At 38.5% G+C, this 18883-nt stretch overlaps 1 protein-coding gene across 1 annotated transcript; it reads right to left on the bottom strand.

Moving 5' to 3' along the window:
• Positions 1 to 3304: 3304 nt before the first annotated feature.
• Positions 3305 to 13168, bottom strand: MS3_00006487 (uncharacterized protein). Its single transcript, XM_051214651.1, has 6 exons — positions 12678 to 13168; positions 12460 to 12649; positions 12279 to 12419; positions 10906 to 11014; positions 9756 to 9839; positions 3305 to 3902 (listed from the first exon to the last, which is right to left on the bottom strand). Exons 1-6 carry the CDS (start codon positions 12759 to 12761, stop codon positions 3800 to 3802), a joined length of 711 nt encoding a protein of 236 aa, XP_051067832.1. The 5' UTR covers positions 12762 to 13168; the 3' UTR covers positions 3305 to 3799.
• Between the last annotated feature and the right edge of the window lie 5715 nt (positions 13169 to 18883).

Below are 18883 nucleotides of genomic sequence, written 5' to 3'. Positions count from 1 at the left end.
TAGTTCAGCAAAAACATGGAAATTCAGTAAAGGCATAAAAAAAACAAGAACCACAATAAAATACAAATAGTACAATCTCAAATGGAATAAAAAAACTAACAAAATATACATATAAAGGAAGCAAGAGGAATAAATTGCAGGTGTATACGTGGAGGGATTTTTATACACAACCTTCAAAATGGATTTTATATATGGTATGCTACTGTGGGCCATATGCTATATTTGGGAATTACTAATTACATATTATGTTTGTGTATCTAGTAATCGATCAAACACGCCTCACCTAGCAGTTGATAAGTGACACTTCAATTTTGTATATGATTAACCGATTCCGCACATAATTATTGAATAACTTTGGTGACGTTTTAGTTAGTCATAAAACCGATGGCTAAAGAATGGGCAAACGTACATGTTAATTAAGGCATGATAAAATATTGTCAGACATAATCTGATGCAACGAACTGAATTATCAGAAATGAATATATATATATATATATATATATATATATATATATATATATGATTTCAGTCAGTCATCTTTTTTATATATTCTTGTCCTCGTATTAGAATGGTTCTACCTGCAAAACGTTCCAAACTGAAGAAAATATAGATCGTACAGAATCAGACAAAACTGTTCTTAAGACACCTTACAGATCTAATGAAAAAATGAATACAGAAGGCAGAATTTGTTAAGAACAGTAACTTTAAAAGTAGGCAGAAAAAGAGAAAACTAAGACTACTCACCCGCATATCGAGAGGAAAAGAAACGTTACACATAGAGTTGCGAAATAGATTTCCACGATATCTAATCTAGAAATTCAGGTTAGCAATATTAATTAGTACAAATGACTCCAAATAACGAATATTTCAAAAACTACTTATATTCGGCAGTAATTTACGTTTAAAATCTATTGACAAATGTACTATAAAAACATACACTGTGAGCGCTTGATGTTGTTTAGTAGTGAACTACAAGTCTATAGGTCGATAATAAGATTGCAAATACTCCACTTCCCAATAACATTTTCCATTCAAACTCAACATTCTGTTACATTATAGTATTTTCATTTCCAAATATATCAAACAATTTTATATTTATTTTGACAAACAAAGAGGCAGAGCATAAACATGGATCGAGTGGTTAGCTACTGAATAGTATAGACTGAAATCTGATTTCTTCCTGTATCGTAAAATCTGCTTCCGTTTATTTTTATTTATCTGACCTGATTTCAAAGTTCACGCATTTCTTGTTGAAAAAAAGATGATAAGGATTTATAATGTATATATTTCCGAATGTATTTAACAATAGTAATATTCACTTCATAGAGAATTCGTTACTAGTATCAGTAATAGAAAAAAGAGCTATTTCAGAATTGTTTCCGATGCCAGTCAATCATTTGGGAGTCATCTATGCATTTGAAATATCAAAAACGTCATAGTCAATGATAACATTGAAACCAGTTACTATACTGAATCCATTATGATAAAAGTCCAAATATCATAACCGAATGTACAGTGTAGTGGAGGACTAATCTACGTTGAAGATTGCTCCCAAATACCGTATACATTCGGTAGTATACTTTGTGAGGTTTCGTGACTTCAGATTTGTTTTCACTGGCTTATATTGGGTCTTGATATGTCAGAATATTTACAAATATAATTTTTCTACTCATTCGTTTATGATATATTATTTTTATCTATAGCTTTCTATCAGGTTATCATTTAATTTGAAATTATCGAGTATAACCTTGGTTATGATAGCTTTTTTTGCCTACAGATTTGCATTTTTTTGAGAAGTGTATCTATGTCTTTTGTATATAGCTGTTATCTTACAATCTTTCTGTTCCGTCATGTTTAAAAATTACTTTCCATAGTGCTATTGAAACTGGACTAGTATAATTCTCCTTGATATCACAAGTAAACTGAACTGATAAGTAACATATAGTAAACAAAGATAATGTACAGTTTTCTGTCAGCCTGCTGCCAAAGTTTAGCTCAAAATGGAATGCAGCTCAATGTTCAAATAGAATGTAGGCTTTATACCAGTTAATATCTACCATCAAAAATGCACAATACAAATAGAATTCATGGTATAAGCGCTAAGTGAAGAGGCTTCTAGAATGTCAAATAATTCCAGTTTTCAATAACTATTGCATCAATACATTGCATATGTGTTAATAGATTTTCGTGTGTAACGATTGTTTCGCAGATATTTTGAAGAGTTTAAAAATTTAATTCTCAATTTACTGATAGTAAGTAGTATTTACAAGTGGTGAAGTAGCACTTTGACCTTTTTTCCTGCTGCACAAATATGGAAAGCTCAAACATGGATTCATAGACGGCGTCAGCAAGACGTAGCTGGAATGTCATAGCTTTTGATTCGCCATTTACAAACAACAGATGGACTGAAGATCGTGTTGTCTGAATTTCTGGGTGTTAATCGTAATCCACCAACTTTAGCTAGAATACCATTGAAAATAGGGAGCAACAAGCAGATGATTTGTTCTGCTAGCTTGGTTCCGCAAACCTTTAATCTTTACATAACATTCATCATGACCTTTACTTGAAACAACTGGATGATATATCAAGCGACTGGTTGGTCATACCACCTTTTTAAATCCATTAGATATATCAAGACATCTAGGTGAGACCATAATTTATGGACAACCTTTGAGCAACGCCACAATAACCTTGAAAATACCCACCTACTTTCTAGGGTTAAATGAGGGTTATATATTAAAATTCACAGTTGGACGTTAGGGTTAGACATTAGATTAAATGTTTTCATCATAAAGTGACATCAGCTACAATGGCAAAATGATATTTGGTCAAAAGAGTGGGTGGATTTTGCGTCAAGATCCAAGACCTGATATCTAAAATCCGATTGCTCCTTCTATAAATTATAGTCTCACCAATATCTCTTCAGGGATCTGGATGATTGCTTTATTTTTAAAGAAAAAATGGCATACAAGAGATTCAATAACCACTGAACTGCGTGTGTTTCTCTAGAAGGATAGTCCTTTGTCATCATTACTGGTTGTAAATTACCACGAACTATTAGTTACGCTACGTTAACAGAGGCCTCCTGCTGCAGAGGCTGTTACTACATTGGCAGTCTCAACCTGCGCTTGTTTCTGTGCATGGGACAGAAGAGCCCAGCCATATGCAAAGTCCAAATCGACTCGTTGCATTCAAGATGTCAATTTTATTTCGTGCTTCCCCTGAGATGTGGTGTTCATAATCTAGTCAAAACTTCTACATCTCAGGGGAAGCACGCAATACAATTGACAGCTTGGATGCAACTAGCCGATTTGGACATCGCAGATGACCTAGCTCTTCGATCGGAAATTGGAGGCAGGCATCAACAGAATGAATAAAGATTAGAAATAACTGGAAAGGAGAGGACAAGGCAAAATTGGTTGGATAATCCTGGTCGGCGTCCTAACACGCCTAAGTACGTAAACATGAGCAATAAACGAAACACCATACAATAAAATTATTTTTCTCCAGAAATGTCCCGAAATACATTTAAAATCTATTTAACAGTTTCACTTTGTTTTTTCGTGAAATAGATGATTGTACATTGATAATTAAATATGAAATTGATGAATCATGTTCAGCCAAGAAAAAGTTAAACCGTAATCAATAATAATAATGTATTTAGTATTGGTGCAAGGTAATTCCATTGAGGCAAAGGAAACCAAATAAGGATTTTCGAACACTTGGTAGATTAAACGGTGGAATTAGTAGTTAGAATTATGACTTTTAGAAATTGACGTAAGAGATCCTTATATTCGAATTAAACTGGGACGCATTCTGTTATACCATTTTGTGTGATTAACTGAATGATACTTCCAGATTTAGGACGACTGTTAGCTTCTTCCAACCATGTAGCAAATAATCTATAAGAACAAAAGAGTAAGAAAAAATTTCAGTTTATCAAATGAAACCACATGTTCAAAGCATAATTTTAAAATGACACTAGTAATTCAAAACATCAGCAAAAAAGCATAAAAGTGGCTACTTGCGATCAAAGGATTTGTTTTGAAGTTAGTGTTTATCATAGACTGATATCATCTAAAAGCCGCGAAAACCACGAAACATTGGGCGACTACTTCACACTAATTTTAGGCATCACAGAAATGTACACTCATGAACCTATCGGAAATATGAAAAAATTTTCAGATTTCGACGGGAGAACGATAAATTTAGACCAAATTAGGACTTAATTATCTAACGTTTCATCTTCAGTCAATCCTATATTTCTATTTATATATAAATATATAACTTACTGTTTCCTTCGTGAAGGAACATAGGCCGCGTACCAGCATTCTTCATCGAACTCTGTCCTCAGCAACCCTTTCCATTTATTTCCAGTTTCTATTCATCCTCTTGATGTCTCCTGATTCTCAAAGCAATGTGTTTTTTGTCCTACCTCTTTCCCGTTTCCCTTCAGGATTCCAATTTAACGCTTGCCTCGTGATGCAGTTTGATGATTTTCGCAATGTATGTCTTATCCACTTCCAACTTCTTTTCCTAATTTCCTCTTCATCTGGAAGTTGATTTGTTCTCTGCCACATCAAGTTATTGACGATGATATCCGATCGACGAACATTGAGTATCGTACCTGGACAACTGTTTATAAATACTTCTCCCTTTTGACGATGGTTGTAGTAGTTCTCCATGTTTCAGCTCCGTACAATAGGACTGCACTGACGTTTGCATTGAAGATTCTGACTTGGATATTAGTTGACAGTTGTTTTGAGTTCCAGATGCTCTTCAGTTGTAGGAATGTTGTCCTTGCATTGTTGATCCTCGCCTTTACATCTGAATTAGATCCTCCATGTTCGTCGATGATGCTTCCCAGGTACGTGAGTTTCGAGCACTTCCAGTACTTTTCCACCAAGTATGATTTGATTATTGTTCTCTGCGTTGTATTTTGGGATCTTGGTTTTCCCCTTGTGTATGTTGAGGCCTACTGCTGCAGAGGCTTCTGCTAAACTGGTTGTCTTCAGCTTCATTTATTGGTGTGTATGGTATAGAAGAGCTAGGTCATTTGCGAAGTTCATTCGGTCCAGCCACATTCTCGTGAAAAACAATTCCTGGTACCGACAGTGGTGTGATGCCTCTATAGTTCTCACATTTGCTCAGATCTTTCTTTGGTACCTTGACCAGGCATTCTTCTTTCCAGTCTGTCGGCGGCACTCATTCTTCTTCCCAAATCGTACCGAATAGATGCATCTCTGCAGTTACTTCAGTGCTTTAGCTGGTATGTTGTGTAGTCCTTCTGATTTCCCACTCTTAGTTTGTCTGATGGTTATGCTGACTTACTCGATCGTTGGTGGAGTGACATCTGTGGGAAGGTCTGTGTATGCTGCTTCGGTGTCCGGTAGATTCAATGGACCTGGTCTATTCAAGTTCTTCCAATTGTTCCACACACCTGTTATTTTGTTCTTGAATTTCAGTGATTGGCTTTCCTTCTTTCTCATTGACCGATCTCTCTTGTTTACTACATTACCTTACCCGTTTCTTCGTCGTATCGTATAGTTGTTTCGTATTTCCTTCTGTTGCAGCTTTTTTCACTGTCGTTGCTAGGTCTTCCACGCAGTTCTGCTTGTTGGCTCTACTTCACTTGCTTGTTTCTTTCTGTGTATTTAATTTGTGCCTTGACTTTCTCTGCTCGTGTTCGGTTGTTGTTAACTGCTGTCTTCGTGTTCTTCATTTCCTGAATTTTGTCCAGGGTTTCCATGGAGATCCCTTTCCTAAGATGACACTTTTTGCGGTCCAGAACCTCCTAGCACGTTGACATTAGTGCTCCTTTCATCCCTTTCTAATTGTCCTCCATAGTTTTTTTAGTACATCTTACAAAACTTAAAACCTGTTGTTGAGAGTTATCTTGAATTCGTTGAGTTTCTCAGTATATCGAAGGAAGTCTGTATTGAACCTTTGTAATGCTGATTACCCAGTTGTCCAGTGCTTCTTTAGCTTTATTTTCATCCTGGCAATCACCAGTTGGTGGTAATCTGAAGCTATGTCAGCACCTTTTCTGGTTCTCATGTCTTCCATTGCCTTCTGACCCTTTTAATAATGCAGATATGATCGATCTGGTTTTCCGTGGTGTGGTCTAGTGACCCATGTAACTTTGTGTATGTATTTATGGGAGAATATAGTGCCATATATAACCATTTTGTTGAAGGCACATAAATTTGTAAACCTCTCGCCATTATCATTCCTTTCTCCCAGTCCATGTCGTCCTATAATATCTTCATATCCGGTGTTGTCTATTCCGACTTTGGCGTTTATGTCTCTAATTAGGATGGTCACGTCGTTTACTGGGTGCTTCTTCACGATCGACTGCAGCCTCTCATGAAACTGGTCGTTATTGTCTTCATTGTTATCACTGGTGGGTGCATAGAACTGGATAACATTCATTGTCATCCCTTCATTCTGTTTTGCAGGTTACTTTGATGATTCTGAACTCATGAGACTTCCGTCTTATAGGTGGTTTTTGTGCCTCTCTGGACAGCATCAGTGCAACTTCTTGTGTGTACGTAGCATTTTTTTCCCTCATGACCGGAGTACAACAACACCTCGCGAATCTAACCATTTCTGTCCAACTCACATCCAATGGGTTGTACTTATTCCGAGAACCGCCAAGTTGTATCTTACCATTCCCATAGCTATTTGATCAATCCTCCCAGTCTCCCACATTGCCCGGACATCCCATGCGCCTATATCGATTGTCGCTCTGGTTTTCAGAAGGAGCATCGACATCGTGATTTCCGAAGAATTTCAGCTTTCATCATGAGGCGTCATAATTGTTGCAAATGAAGATCCTTGAACTTTCAGGACAGAGTTTAAATAGTTTGAATGACTTTTTCCGGTTATCGCATTTTAACAGAGTTATCCATATACCGTATATGAATACATATTTTTGATTGAGTATTTGAAAAAAATCTAAACATGTAACATAAACACGTTAGATAGTAACGACTTTATGGGACCACCAATACCAATACATTCAATATGTCCAAAGTACTTACCAACAAATGTCAACTAAACTTTGTCGGGACATGATAAAAATAATTCTTGAAATATTAGTCAAAGATATGTAGTCAAGTAGGATATCAATGGTCTTTCTCAGAGATAAATCTGTGAACAAAGAATCCAGAACGAAAGAATACACTTTTTCCTTGACATTACCATCTCATAAATAGTCAATTAGCTCAAACAAATCCCCCAGAAAATACTTACATAAGCGAATTCAAATAAAGTGCAGTAGTCTTGTCAGTCCTTTCAGGATACTATGTAAAGGTGACCGAAATGTGAATGAAACTGGACGTAACAAAATGTTTAAATAAACCAAGAAACATAAAAACCTCAGAATTATATTGATAGATTTATTGTATCTGTAATGGAATATCACTCTTTCGAATCTTAGGTCATCCATGTAAAAATAAGTAACAAAACTTTGAATCCACGAGTTTCCTTGAGATTCCAGGTGAGATGTCATTACGAGTCCCAATTAGCAGGAGGTTTAGGTTTAATGTTTTCTGCCGGCAATCTCCAACAACCAAGTATCTTATTAAGCTAGTAAACTAACGAGTTTAATAACTTATCCTTGAATAACATCAGGGACATACAGATGGAAATTTGGGATAGTGTTCGACAGTTAAATGTTAATATTAAACAAAGTAAACATTTCGTTTTCCAAAAACTAGATGAAGAAATTATTGCGCACATCGCGATCCTTATTGTAGAATCATGATCTATATAGCTATGGATACAAACATCAATGAAATAATTAACATATTACGTCTTTAAAAATGTCTTAGTATGTTCTGTGGGGTCCTACAGATTTTGCCTTCATTTACGATTTTAGTTGGACCTAATTGAAAAAGCGTGTTGAAGCAATTATTTAGTTACAGATAAGAATATTTTATTTATTTAAATACATAAATAGAGGTCGAAATGGCCGCCAAAATAAATATTAGCCACACAAGAAAATGAGATTGTGGAGAGATAGAGGAAAGTGTATATAATTAAAAAATCAATGAGTAATTGACTGACAGCCGTAAATACCAGGAGAAGCAGTCCATTCAAGAAAAATACGACTAGGAATTCTTTGATTAGAGAAATTCCCCCTATTTTTATGAAGCAAAACAAAATTGCAACAGAACCGTCACTGGTTTCCACTCTTAGCTGTTTCTGATGTCTCAAACCACTAGGTTGCACCATCTCAAGGACCCAAATCAGGGAGTCGTGACGATAACAGTCCTATACAACTAACGTTCATATCCCTGTACGATATCACTAACTAACCACCTATCCGCTGTCTTCTAAACAGTCACTCAGTTGGCAATTAAAACACAGTATGGAAGCCACTGCGATAACACTCATAACACCTGTTCAAGCTACAGAAGCCGGTACTTCAAGATGGAAACAATAACTATACCTAAACATACATTGCCGGACCTCATTATTACTAACACATCGTTGTCACTGATTGTCAGCAATCCTTCAGAAACAGCGGTGATCGAACGAAGAGTCGTCTAACATCTTCAGCTCGGAGAGGCTGAGTTTCAGAAGCATGGAACAAACTGCCTTAACCCGCGCGTTGTAGCCTCGATCTTTCACAGCAAGACAAACACCACGGTAGCGAAACAGATGGCTCAGGTTGGCATAAGCAGTTCTAACCTTTACTACACACAGATTAACCTCATTAGTCACACTGCGGTGTGTGCTTCTGATGTCGACAGATATAAGTCGTATGTATTATTAATCGAAAGAAATACCTGGCAACAGAAGGTTAAGAAGGTCAGAGAGAACGAAAAGAGAGTGATTGGTGTGGAAAAGGAACAGTCAAGTTTGAGACAATTGATTGATATTTTGCAAATGAAGAATTTACTGTATGGTTCTCAGGTTTTACTGAGATTCTGTAATTTTGTGTTCAAGTACATTTGGTTGAAGAACTCTGTTTATCGTTAAGGACATCAGTGGGTTATACTGATTGGAGCCCATCAGCTTCACAGATTTTTCGACTCACACTAGACTTCTTGCTATCAGTGGTTCGGACGAATTGAAAGAGATTCCAATAGTGTATAAATGACATCATGATTGGGTAAACTTTAAGAATAGGGGTAACCAACAGTCTAAATTATCCATTGCTTTTAATGATTCGAAAAAATAAAGTCCTGAACAACCCGAGTTAATAATAAATTATTTCGGTAAAATAGCCAAACTAATGGAAATTTATCCTTTATTTTCCTTAGCAAAAAGTATTTAATTATTTTGATTCACGTAAACTGGGAAGATATCTTTAGTTTTGGTGTTATTTTCAAAATACTACCAAATATGAGGAATCCTGGTGTTTGAAGTACAACCATAGATTACAAAACATACAAAGAAATTTTGCTGAGTTCTCCCGAAATTTGTTACATTTCATTAACTTGCTGATTAGTAGTTTTCAGAGACTGTAGGACGAGACAGTTTGGTCATATTAAAAATCCTTTTAGTAAGTCCCAAATATAATTGATATAGATCGAACATCCACTATCAGGTTTAAGTTTTAAGGTTTGGTGAGATTTCTTGGCTTTGTGTTGTACGTATATGGCTCTGCCGTTTAATAATTACTACTTATAGGCTATTCACATAGTTTTAATGATTTTATCAAAAGCCAGTTGGAATCATAGAACAAGCGAATGATTGAAATTCATAGTCCGATACATATCTGCAACTACTTAATTTAAACTTACTCTGCGACTTTTTCTGTAGGAGTCCAAGACGAATGGTTGGCATTAGGCATCCACTTTCTGTTCATTGGAGTGTCTAAAGTTGCTCTAAAATAACAGACAAAGTTAGATCATTCACTTAAACAGAGTAAAACACACAGGTTACTTTATAATAATTCGAAATGTAAATCGTGAAATTGACAGATTATTAATACGGTAATTTATAACCTACATTTAATCATGAGAATCAGCACTAGCCCAAGCGTTGATCATAAAATACATGGTAATTGCAAACTAAGCTAATACGCTGTGGTATGAACATAGGGATTTACAGACCGACATTGATCACTATGTTGTTCAGCTTTCACATAGCCACAAGGAGTAAAGTTATAATGCGAAACTGAGCCATAGACAGAGAAACTAAACACCTAACAGGTAGGTATTTGTAAAAAATCGTTGGTAGACCTACAAACGATGTAACCGTCCTCTGAATATATTTGCTACAGAGGCGTAGATAACACTAATCTGGTACCTGGTTATATGAACAACTTATGGAAATTGTGAAGAACTGTTAGTAATCAAAGGTGATCTCAAATCATCGTTCCTATCAAACCGCATTTCTGTTAATAAAATGATAACAATTCACGAAGTGGTAGACATTGCTGTACATATATAGAATTATTGAGTACGGGAAAAAATCATCTGATATGCATGTACATGAAGACTCAAAAAGATTGAGTCAATAAACTCGAATTAAAACATATTAGCCTATGTGAGATACGCCGATGATTTGGAAGCAGCTACCAAAATAAAAAAATTGGAAGTGTGATTTATATCTACTACCAACCCTACATCAATGAGGCACTATTTGATATTCGACTTGAATGGGGAAAAGTAGGTTCACATAATTTCTTTCCTGACAATAAGAACATATGAACAAAATGATAATTCCTGAACCACTTCTGACCACACAATACTTTAAGGTTAGTCTGTAACCTTTAACCTCAGTGATTTCAGCCTACATCATCCAGATTGATTAATAGGCATAAATGTTCACTTAACCATAACTACTATTTAGAGTTCAGAATAATCACTTCAGAAAAATAAGAATCTTTACCTCACTAAGAAAACTATATCCAGTATTATCTAATATGAGCAACTGAAAATAACTTACGGCGAGATAGCAAGCACACAAGAACCATTCGGAAGCCCACTGTTTTGACCTGCCAAACTTTTTGTAAGCTGATGTACTGCAGCCTTAGCCATGCCATAGCCCAACATAGCTACAACACACCAAAAAAGACTACGTATAAAACTAAGGACAAATGTTGAAACCCGGCATACAATTGATGGACGTAACTGTGAATTAGAAATGGATTATATTACAACTACCGCTTTACTGAAGAATTAGACCTAATATATCTATACTACTCGAATTTTTTTACCAGTGGTGAAGTATGACTACTAAACCATCGTGATAATACCAAAGGACTGTCCTGATAGTACAAAGAAAAGGGACACAATCAATTAGTTTACGAGGAAGCTTATAACAAGTATTTGATTATGAATAACGTTAAAGGTGCTCTTGGGTACAGTTTGTCTTGATGGAAACTATGAGGCGATGGCAGATAGTTTCTATAGCATTAGTTCTAAATCTTTGTTCATTTGACACTTGCATTCCCACACCGCAAATCTTCGTGATCAAAAATAATGTGGTCTAGGTTTACTTTTACGAATTATTTGCTTAAACGTCTAGATTGAATTGCAGAGACTCATGAGCACAATATCAAACACCTGCGAACACTTTTGAAAAGTCAATGAGAGAAACGCACTGTATAAACAAGTATCTTTAGAGTGTATACAATAAAGTTTGATACAAATGAGAAGTTTGGTACACAATACGAAATAAAATCACAGTGGAAAATCATATTCACAAAAACCCCTTTCTGAGAATAATGAAAGTGTCAGTACAGTTCAGATAGAGACCCTATTAAGATTTGAAACCGTATGTAACTGTTGATGGGAGACAAGAAAATGGCAAAAAGTCACTAACATCTACTCTCGTCGGTTCGGCACTGTCACAACACAAAGTTGGACGACTTATAAGGACATCTTACATTACATCACAGAATAACGAAAGAAGACTCCCACCATTTTCAGTACATATCTGATACAAAATAAAACGACCGTTGGCAAATAGCATGTCCTGAACACTAACGAGTTCTGTGAAGAAAGCAATGGAAACTAAAGCATTTGCATTCTAAAAGAAATTAAGTCTGCTTTCTACAAATTTTCCCTTAACACACTTTATACAATATGGAACCAACATTTGATCCAAAAGCTGTAACACACTTCAATCCCGATTATTGTCACAATGTTTAGATCATTTTAGACTGACTAATAATTAGTTTTGGCGACAAAACCTCGGATTTAACACATCCTTTGCATTAGAACTGATTTGTAACAGTAAGTCTGGAACTGCTGTTCTACACACAAATGTTTTTAAAGGGGTTGGGGATAAATTAACAGCAAAACAGGCGTAACTACTTGGAGTGGCTTGTAAAGCAGCATGTGCGCCGGTAAGGACTAGTAGGCCACTGGCTAAAAGATACTTTGACGCCAACGCGGCAGCAATAGACGAGGACCAAACACACTTTTTCCACATTGCATCACAGTTCTCCAAAAAGTCTAGGAATTATGTGAATAAGTTATAGTATTTTTCATATACCATGGCTAGCAGCACTCCCACCGACCCATCCACCTGCAACACAGAATATTCCATCAACTTTTCGACCGCTTAGAAACGTATCTAAACCATTCTTCACCACTCTTTCTTGGGTAGAACTACTCTCCGAAACTTCAATAACAATATTTTCATCAGCATCAGAATTCTCTTGGAAATCGACAGAGCAAACCCACTAATGGTTACAAAACCAGGTGACTTACGTAACCTTTATTTTTAAAATGTTTGACGCAAACAGATCCCAAACACCCACGACCGCCGTACAACAGCACACGCTTATAGGACATCAGACTAAAACTAAAACAACTAACAGTCAACACGGCACGGTTTAAACGTTAGATCCTTTCGAATGTGCCCGACCTTTCGTTTCAACGACCTTGAACGGCTTGACTAGAGGCGGTCATTCCGTATTTCAATTGCCGTGGGTTGGTTGGATTTCATGACATCTATGTTCACCGTCACCATAATCAAGGTGAACAATATATAATGAGTTTTTCGACTTATTTTCATGAAAACTCAATCTGTGATCTATTTTCGACTAGAAAAATTGTAAGTTTTACTTGTTTGACTTTGTATTGTTAAAAATACCATATTACGCTAACTACAGATTTACTTAGGTGGTGAGCAAGAAATACGTCAAACTGCTAATAAATTGGAATAAAAACTATATAGCAAGCACAATCATTACGAAAATTCACGTGTGACGGAAAAAAGGCTGTTAGTAGCTGATAAATAACGACACAAAAAATCCACCACAATATGTTACATGTGAGCGAAAACCCGTGACTTAGCAGGCAGAGTGTGCCGTCAACACGAGTGTGACAATTTGAACTTGCGACAACCTTCAAATGGTTCAAATGTTTGTGGACGGAATAGAAGAAGTTTTTTGCTCAACAGGCTTCCACGTCTAGTAGCAGGGGATCACGAATACCTCCAGGCAGGAACCTAGGTATGTTAACGATAAAAGAGGAAAACGAAATTGGTAAATCATAGTATGATACTATCCTTAGACCTTAAGAATATATCAAGTTGCCTCTTAAAGGACTCCTGGGAAGTCGCTTGGACTAGCTCGGCCGGCAGCGAATTCCAGCATTCGACAACTGTAAAGGAGTAGAAGTTGTGCCTACCGTCCGTTCTGTTCTGTTGTGTCTTCAATTTCTGGGTGTTACCCCTTAGGTTGGTATTGGGACTAAGCTTAAGTAGTTGTTTAAGGGGATGTCCAGAAGTGTTAGGGATACTGTAAGACATTGAAAGGTCACATCTAAGACGCCTATACTTTAATGGGTAAGTGTTAAGTGATTGGAGACGCTCTCCATAAGGTTTGAATTTCAGTCCCCGAACTGACTTCATGGCTCGCCGTTGGATACACTCCAGATTGTCCTTATCCTTCTGGAGTGAGGGAGGAAATACTATATTTCCGTACCCCGAATGGGTACGCACAAAATTGTTAAAGATTATATGGAAAGTTCTACCGTCAAACTGGCCAAAAATGCGCTTCGATGTTACCAGTGCAAGTTTTGCTCGAAAGGTATTTTTGTCACAGTTAGCGTAAGACTTTAAATCGTAGGGCATCAGGACTCTTAAATATTTTTCGACTCGGGATACTAGTAGAGAGGAGTTTCTCAAGTTGTAACTATAGTCTGCAACATGTCGCAGATGGACTACTTTACACTTTGAAATCTTAAAGGTGATTCCGTTATTGTCTGCCCGACTTTGAAGTCGAGTCAGACTCCCCTGAAGTGCTTGTATATCGTCTTGGTTGCGTATCCCTCTCTCCAAAGTTTCACGTCATCGGCAAAAAGTAATAAGTCTGGCGTTACCTGTTGAGGGAGATCATTTATATAATTCAAGAAGAGAAGAGGTCCTAGTACTGAGCCCTGTGGGACTCCACTAGGACATTTCATAGCCTGAGATAAAGTGAGGTTAACCCTGACCTTAAAATGTCGATTTTTCAGATATGAAGTGAGCCAATCAATCAGAGGTGGTCTGACACCCAATCGTTTGAGCTTATTGACAAGACATATGTGGTTAACCCTATCAAAAGCTTTTGAGAAATCAAGGTAAATGATATCAACCTTCCCCTTGCGATCGAGAATGCTTGTGCATCTGTCCACCGCAGTCAGCAGGTTGGTTATACAAGAGTAATCCTTCCCGAAACCATGCTGTTGGGGTGAGAAGAAATTTAAGGTCAGTAAACAGTCCTGTATACAATCGCATATCAGGGACTCCATGATTTTTGAAGGTATAGAGAGAAGAGCCACCGGTCGGTAACTTGAAGGTCCTTTGCATCGACCTCCCTTGAAAATTGGTGTGATGTGAGCCAGCTTCCAATTTTCCGGTAGTTTTCCTCGACTTAGCGAGTGTGAGAACATCACGCTAAGCGGCGTTGCCAGGATTGAGGCTGCTTCTCTCAGTATAGCAGAATGGACCATATATGGGCCTGGAGAAATGTCCGTTTTTAGACGCTACGGTTCCCGGAACACCAAGTCAGCGTCCAGGTTCACTACGGAAAGTCCTATGCAGTTGCAAATGAAGCTGTTCACAATATAGTTGATGTGGGTTGGTTGAAATGTCCGGGGGTATTGTTCAGCCTAAGGTTAGCGGCGTCGCCGTCGTTATTAGTCGGGCCGTTAGGACCTAGAAGTTGGGAAACTCCAGTTTTGGCTTGACGAAGAGAGACTGCATAACGGAATAAGCTTTTCGGATTAGAGACAAATTTATCCATAAGCTTTGTCTGGTACTGAAGCCTTTCTCTTCTTATAGCCTTTGTGCATATGTTCCTGATATGCTTATATTGCCTGTACGCTCCGTCGTTGTCAGTTCGTCTGTATTCTGCCCAACAAATCGTTTTTCGGCTTAGCAGGCGAAGAGTGCAGTTCTTGATGACTGTAGGTTGCTTGTAGCTTTTGGGGACCGTTTGAGGAACTGACTGCTTTGTAGCACATGAGAGCGTGTGCAGTTAGAAGTCACAATGAGTATCCACATCGAGTTGAGGGTGAACATCCCAATCCACCTGTTGTAGATAGTCTTGTAGAGCTGACACATTCAACCGTTTGGAATTCCAGCGGATGATGTTGAGATAACTCAGCTCACTTTTGCTGACAAAACTGGAAGCTATAACGGCGTGATCGCTTTTTCCCAAGGGAGCCAGGATTGAGAGGTTTTCAATTGAGAAGTCTTCATTTGTAAATACACAGTCTAAGCGCGACGGTGTCTGACTGTTTCTCCAACGAGTTGCCGACTTCACATTTTCGTATAGTCCCGAATCCTCAATGAGGTTGAAGAACCGAGCTTCAGTTGAATTTTCACCTCCAATATACGTATGTTCCGCCAAGTTTACACTAGGGAGATTGAAGTCCCTTAGAATCAGGATATGAGTGAAACCGAGATGCGTAGAGTGGGACAGTCCCTCCAGCCGTACTCGATGTCGACCGTGGGCTTCCTATAGATAACCCCGACTAGGCACCTCGAAGTAGTAGACAATCTTACAGAGCACTATATGGATTCCTCAAGATTGTTAAGCTAGAGGTTATGAACTTGGTGTACCTCCAAGCACACCGTATGTATACGGCTACTCCACCACCAATTCTTGTTTTCCTGTTGTTGCGAAACAAAGACATCCCAGGTATTGCTAGCTCCTGGTCCGAGAACTGAAAAGATATCCAAGATTCAGATAATACTATCAGATGAGCATTAGTAGCATTGCTAAGTTCACGTAGCCCATCTATTTTGTTTGGTAGACTCGCGGAGTTCATGTATAAGCAGTTTATGCTTACAATTTGAAACGCGTGAGCTTCTTCCTGTTTGTCTATATTAGCCTTACGTAAATGGACAGGTAGTTTACCTATATAAGGTTTGCCGAGTTGGTAGGCCCTGTCCTTTACACGTTTTTTTATCATCAAGACATTCCACAAGTGGAATGATCAGCTCCAACTTGCCTTTGTCCTGGCTTCATATAGCATGTCCAGTTGCATGTGGATTCCAGTTGGCAACCGACGTCTGTTGGCACGAAATGCTTCCAGAGTTGCAGCCGCCATATGGTGGATGGGATAGTTATCCTCATAAGCCGGGATTTAGAATCACTGTCCTTCTTGTTAGTCTCGTCATATGTTGAGTCAGTATGTTTTTGAGCCCCAAGGTCTGTTTGATAAATTTTCGTTCTCTAATATCAGAGTTTGCTTGACTAAGATCCGTGTTCTCCGGTACACCTTGCACAGTGATGTTTCTTCCGTGGCAAAACTTTTCGTGAGATTCTTTAGTAATGTTCCGGATGAGATTGCGCTCAAAATACGGTATCTTGGGCCGTATTCATACGTTCCCATCTGATTTCAGTAAATACTAGCTAGCAGGACATCCTCTATGTCGGTAGCATTCTTAAGTGCTACACGAAGTAGCCGCGGCTGATTTTGATGCTAAGATTCCTTTCTTGAGTGAGCCGTGTGACCGTCAAAGGCTCTATTCCAGGAAGTTCAAGTTTCTTGTTCAACTCACCCCGGAGCATCCTGTCGTTTTTGTCCTGCAAATTGAATGCAAGGTCAGGGTTGTCTTTGAGGCTCATGATTTTAAGAGAGTCATCACGAACCGCAACTGTTTTCCCAGGTTTTCCGGTGCGTTCAGGTTCAGCACCTTGTTGTTTGGAGGTCAAATCACGTTTCTGAATCCTAGGCTCTTTGATGACCGGACGTACATTCTTGGGGGTAGACAATGCGACCAAATCACCAGGTGATTTCCGTACAACGCTTGGGATGTTCAGCTTAGACAGTGACGCCTGGTTCTTTTTAGCTCTGTTAACGTGGGTCCAATCACCTACAGACTTTTTGGAACAACACTATGGAAACTTCTTCGACATTGCGGCGTGCCCCAGAAGATAGTCAATATCATACAGAACTCGTATGATGGATTACACTGCAAAATTGTGCATGGAGGACAGTTGACAAAGTCGTTCGAAGTGAAGACCGGTGTTAGGCAAGGTTGCCTACTCTCACCCTTTCTCTTTCTCCTGGTGATCGACTGGATCATGAAGACGTCAACGTCTGAAGGAAAGCGCGGGATACAATGGACATCTAAGATGCAGTTGGATGATCTAGACTTCTCAGACGATCTGGCCCTTCTATCCCAAACGCAACAACAGATGCAGGAGAAGACAAACAGTGTGGCAGCAGCCTCAGCAGCAATAGGTCTCAATATACACGAAGGGAAAAGCAGGATTCTCCGATACAACACAGAATGCACCAATCCAATCACAATTGATGGAGAAGATTTGGAAGATGTAAAAACCTTTACATATCTGAGCAGCATCATTGATGAACATGGTGGATCTGATGCAGGTGTGAAGGCGCGGATCGGTAAAGCAAGAGCAGCATATTCACAATTGAAGAACATTTGGAACTCAAAGCAACTGTCAACCAACATCAAGGTCAGGATTTTCAATACAAATGTCAAGACAGTTCTACTGTATGGGGCAGAAACCTGGAGAACTACGAAAGCCATCATCCAAAAAATACAGGTGTTTATTAACAATTGTCTACGCAAAATACTTCAGATCCATTGGCCGGACACTATTAGCAACAACGTACTGTGGGAGAGAACAAACCAGATCCCAGTGGAGGAAGAAATCAGGAAGAAGCGCTGGAAGTGGATAGGAAACACATTGAGGAAAGCACCCAACTGCGTCACAAGACAAGCCCTCACATGGAATCCTGAAGGTCAAAGGAAAAGAGGAAGACCAAAGAACACATTACGCCGAGAAATGGAGATAGACATGAGAAAAATGAACAAGAATTGGATGGAACTGGAAAAGAAGGCCCAGGATAGAGTGGGTTGGAGAATGCTGGTCAGCGGCCTATGCTCCATTGGGAGTAGCAGGCGTAAGTAAATAAGTAAGTACTGTTGCATTGAAGGATCCTGAGCTGAGAGACCCGAGTTTAATGAGGGAGTCTATTACCGTCGACGTAATGATGGTGCTGAGTTTCAACATGTCATCATTAGTGCTAATGCATGCTCCATCGCTGGTAGACCTGTCGACATCCCTATTATTGTTTTCTTTGCGCTCCCTTGTTTGCCTACCCGTTTTATGACTGTCTTTTTCCAAGTTTGCTGACAACTTATTCCTCAGACCTGTCAATAGGACTATGATGTTACTCAGCAAGACTACAGGATCCGTGCTGCACGTAACACATTACCACTTATGATCCGAGTTGCTGAGTCTGTTGTAAGCAGTGGCTGTGAGATCTGTGCACGCTTCGTGGAACCAACCTTTGCAGTTGTTGTACTGCATGCTAGATGTAACAGCGAAACGGCATTCAGGTCGTTTGCATGAATTTTTTCATGACTATAATGACGTAAACTGTGTTATAGATCCTAGCAAAAGCCTAAGACCGTAAAAAATACACTAAAAAGCAGGCTGAAA

The sequence above is a fragment of the Schistosoma haematobium genome, chromosome 2 (genome assembly GCF_000699445.3).
Source record: "Schistosoma haematobium chromosome 2, whole genome shotgun sequence".
Lineage (NCBI taxonomy): Eukaryota > Metazoa > Platyhelminthes > Trematoda > Strigeidida > Schistosomatidae > Schistosoma > Schistosoma haematobium.
This window is presented reverse-complemented; position numbering and strand designations above follow the sequence as displayed.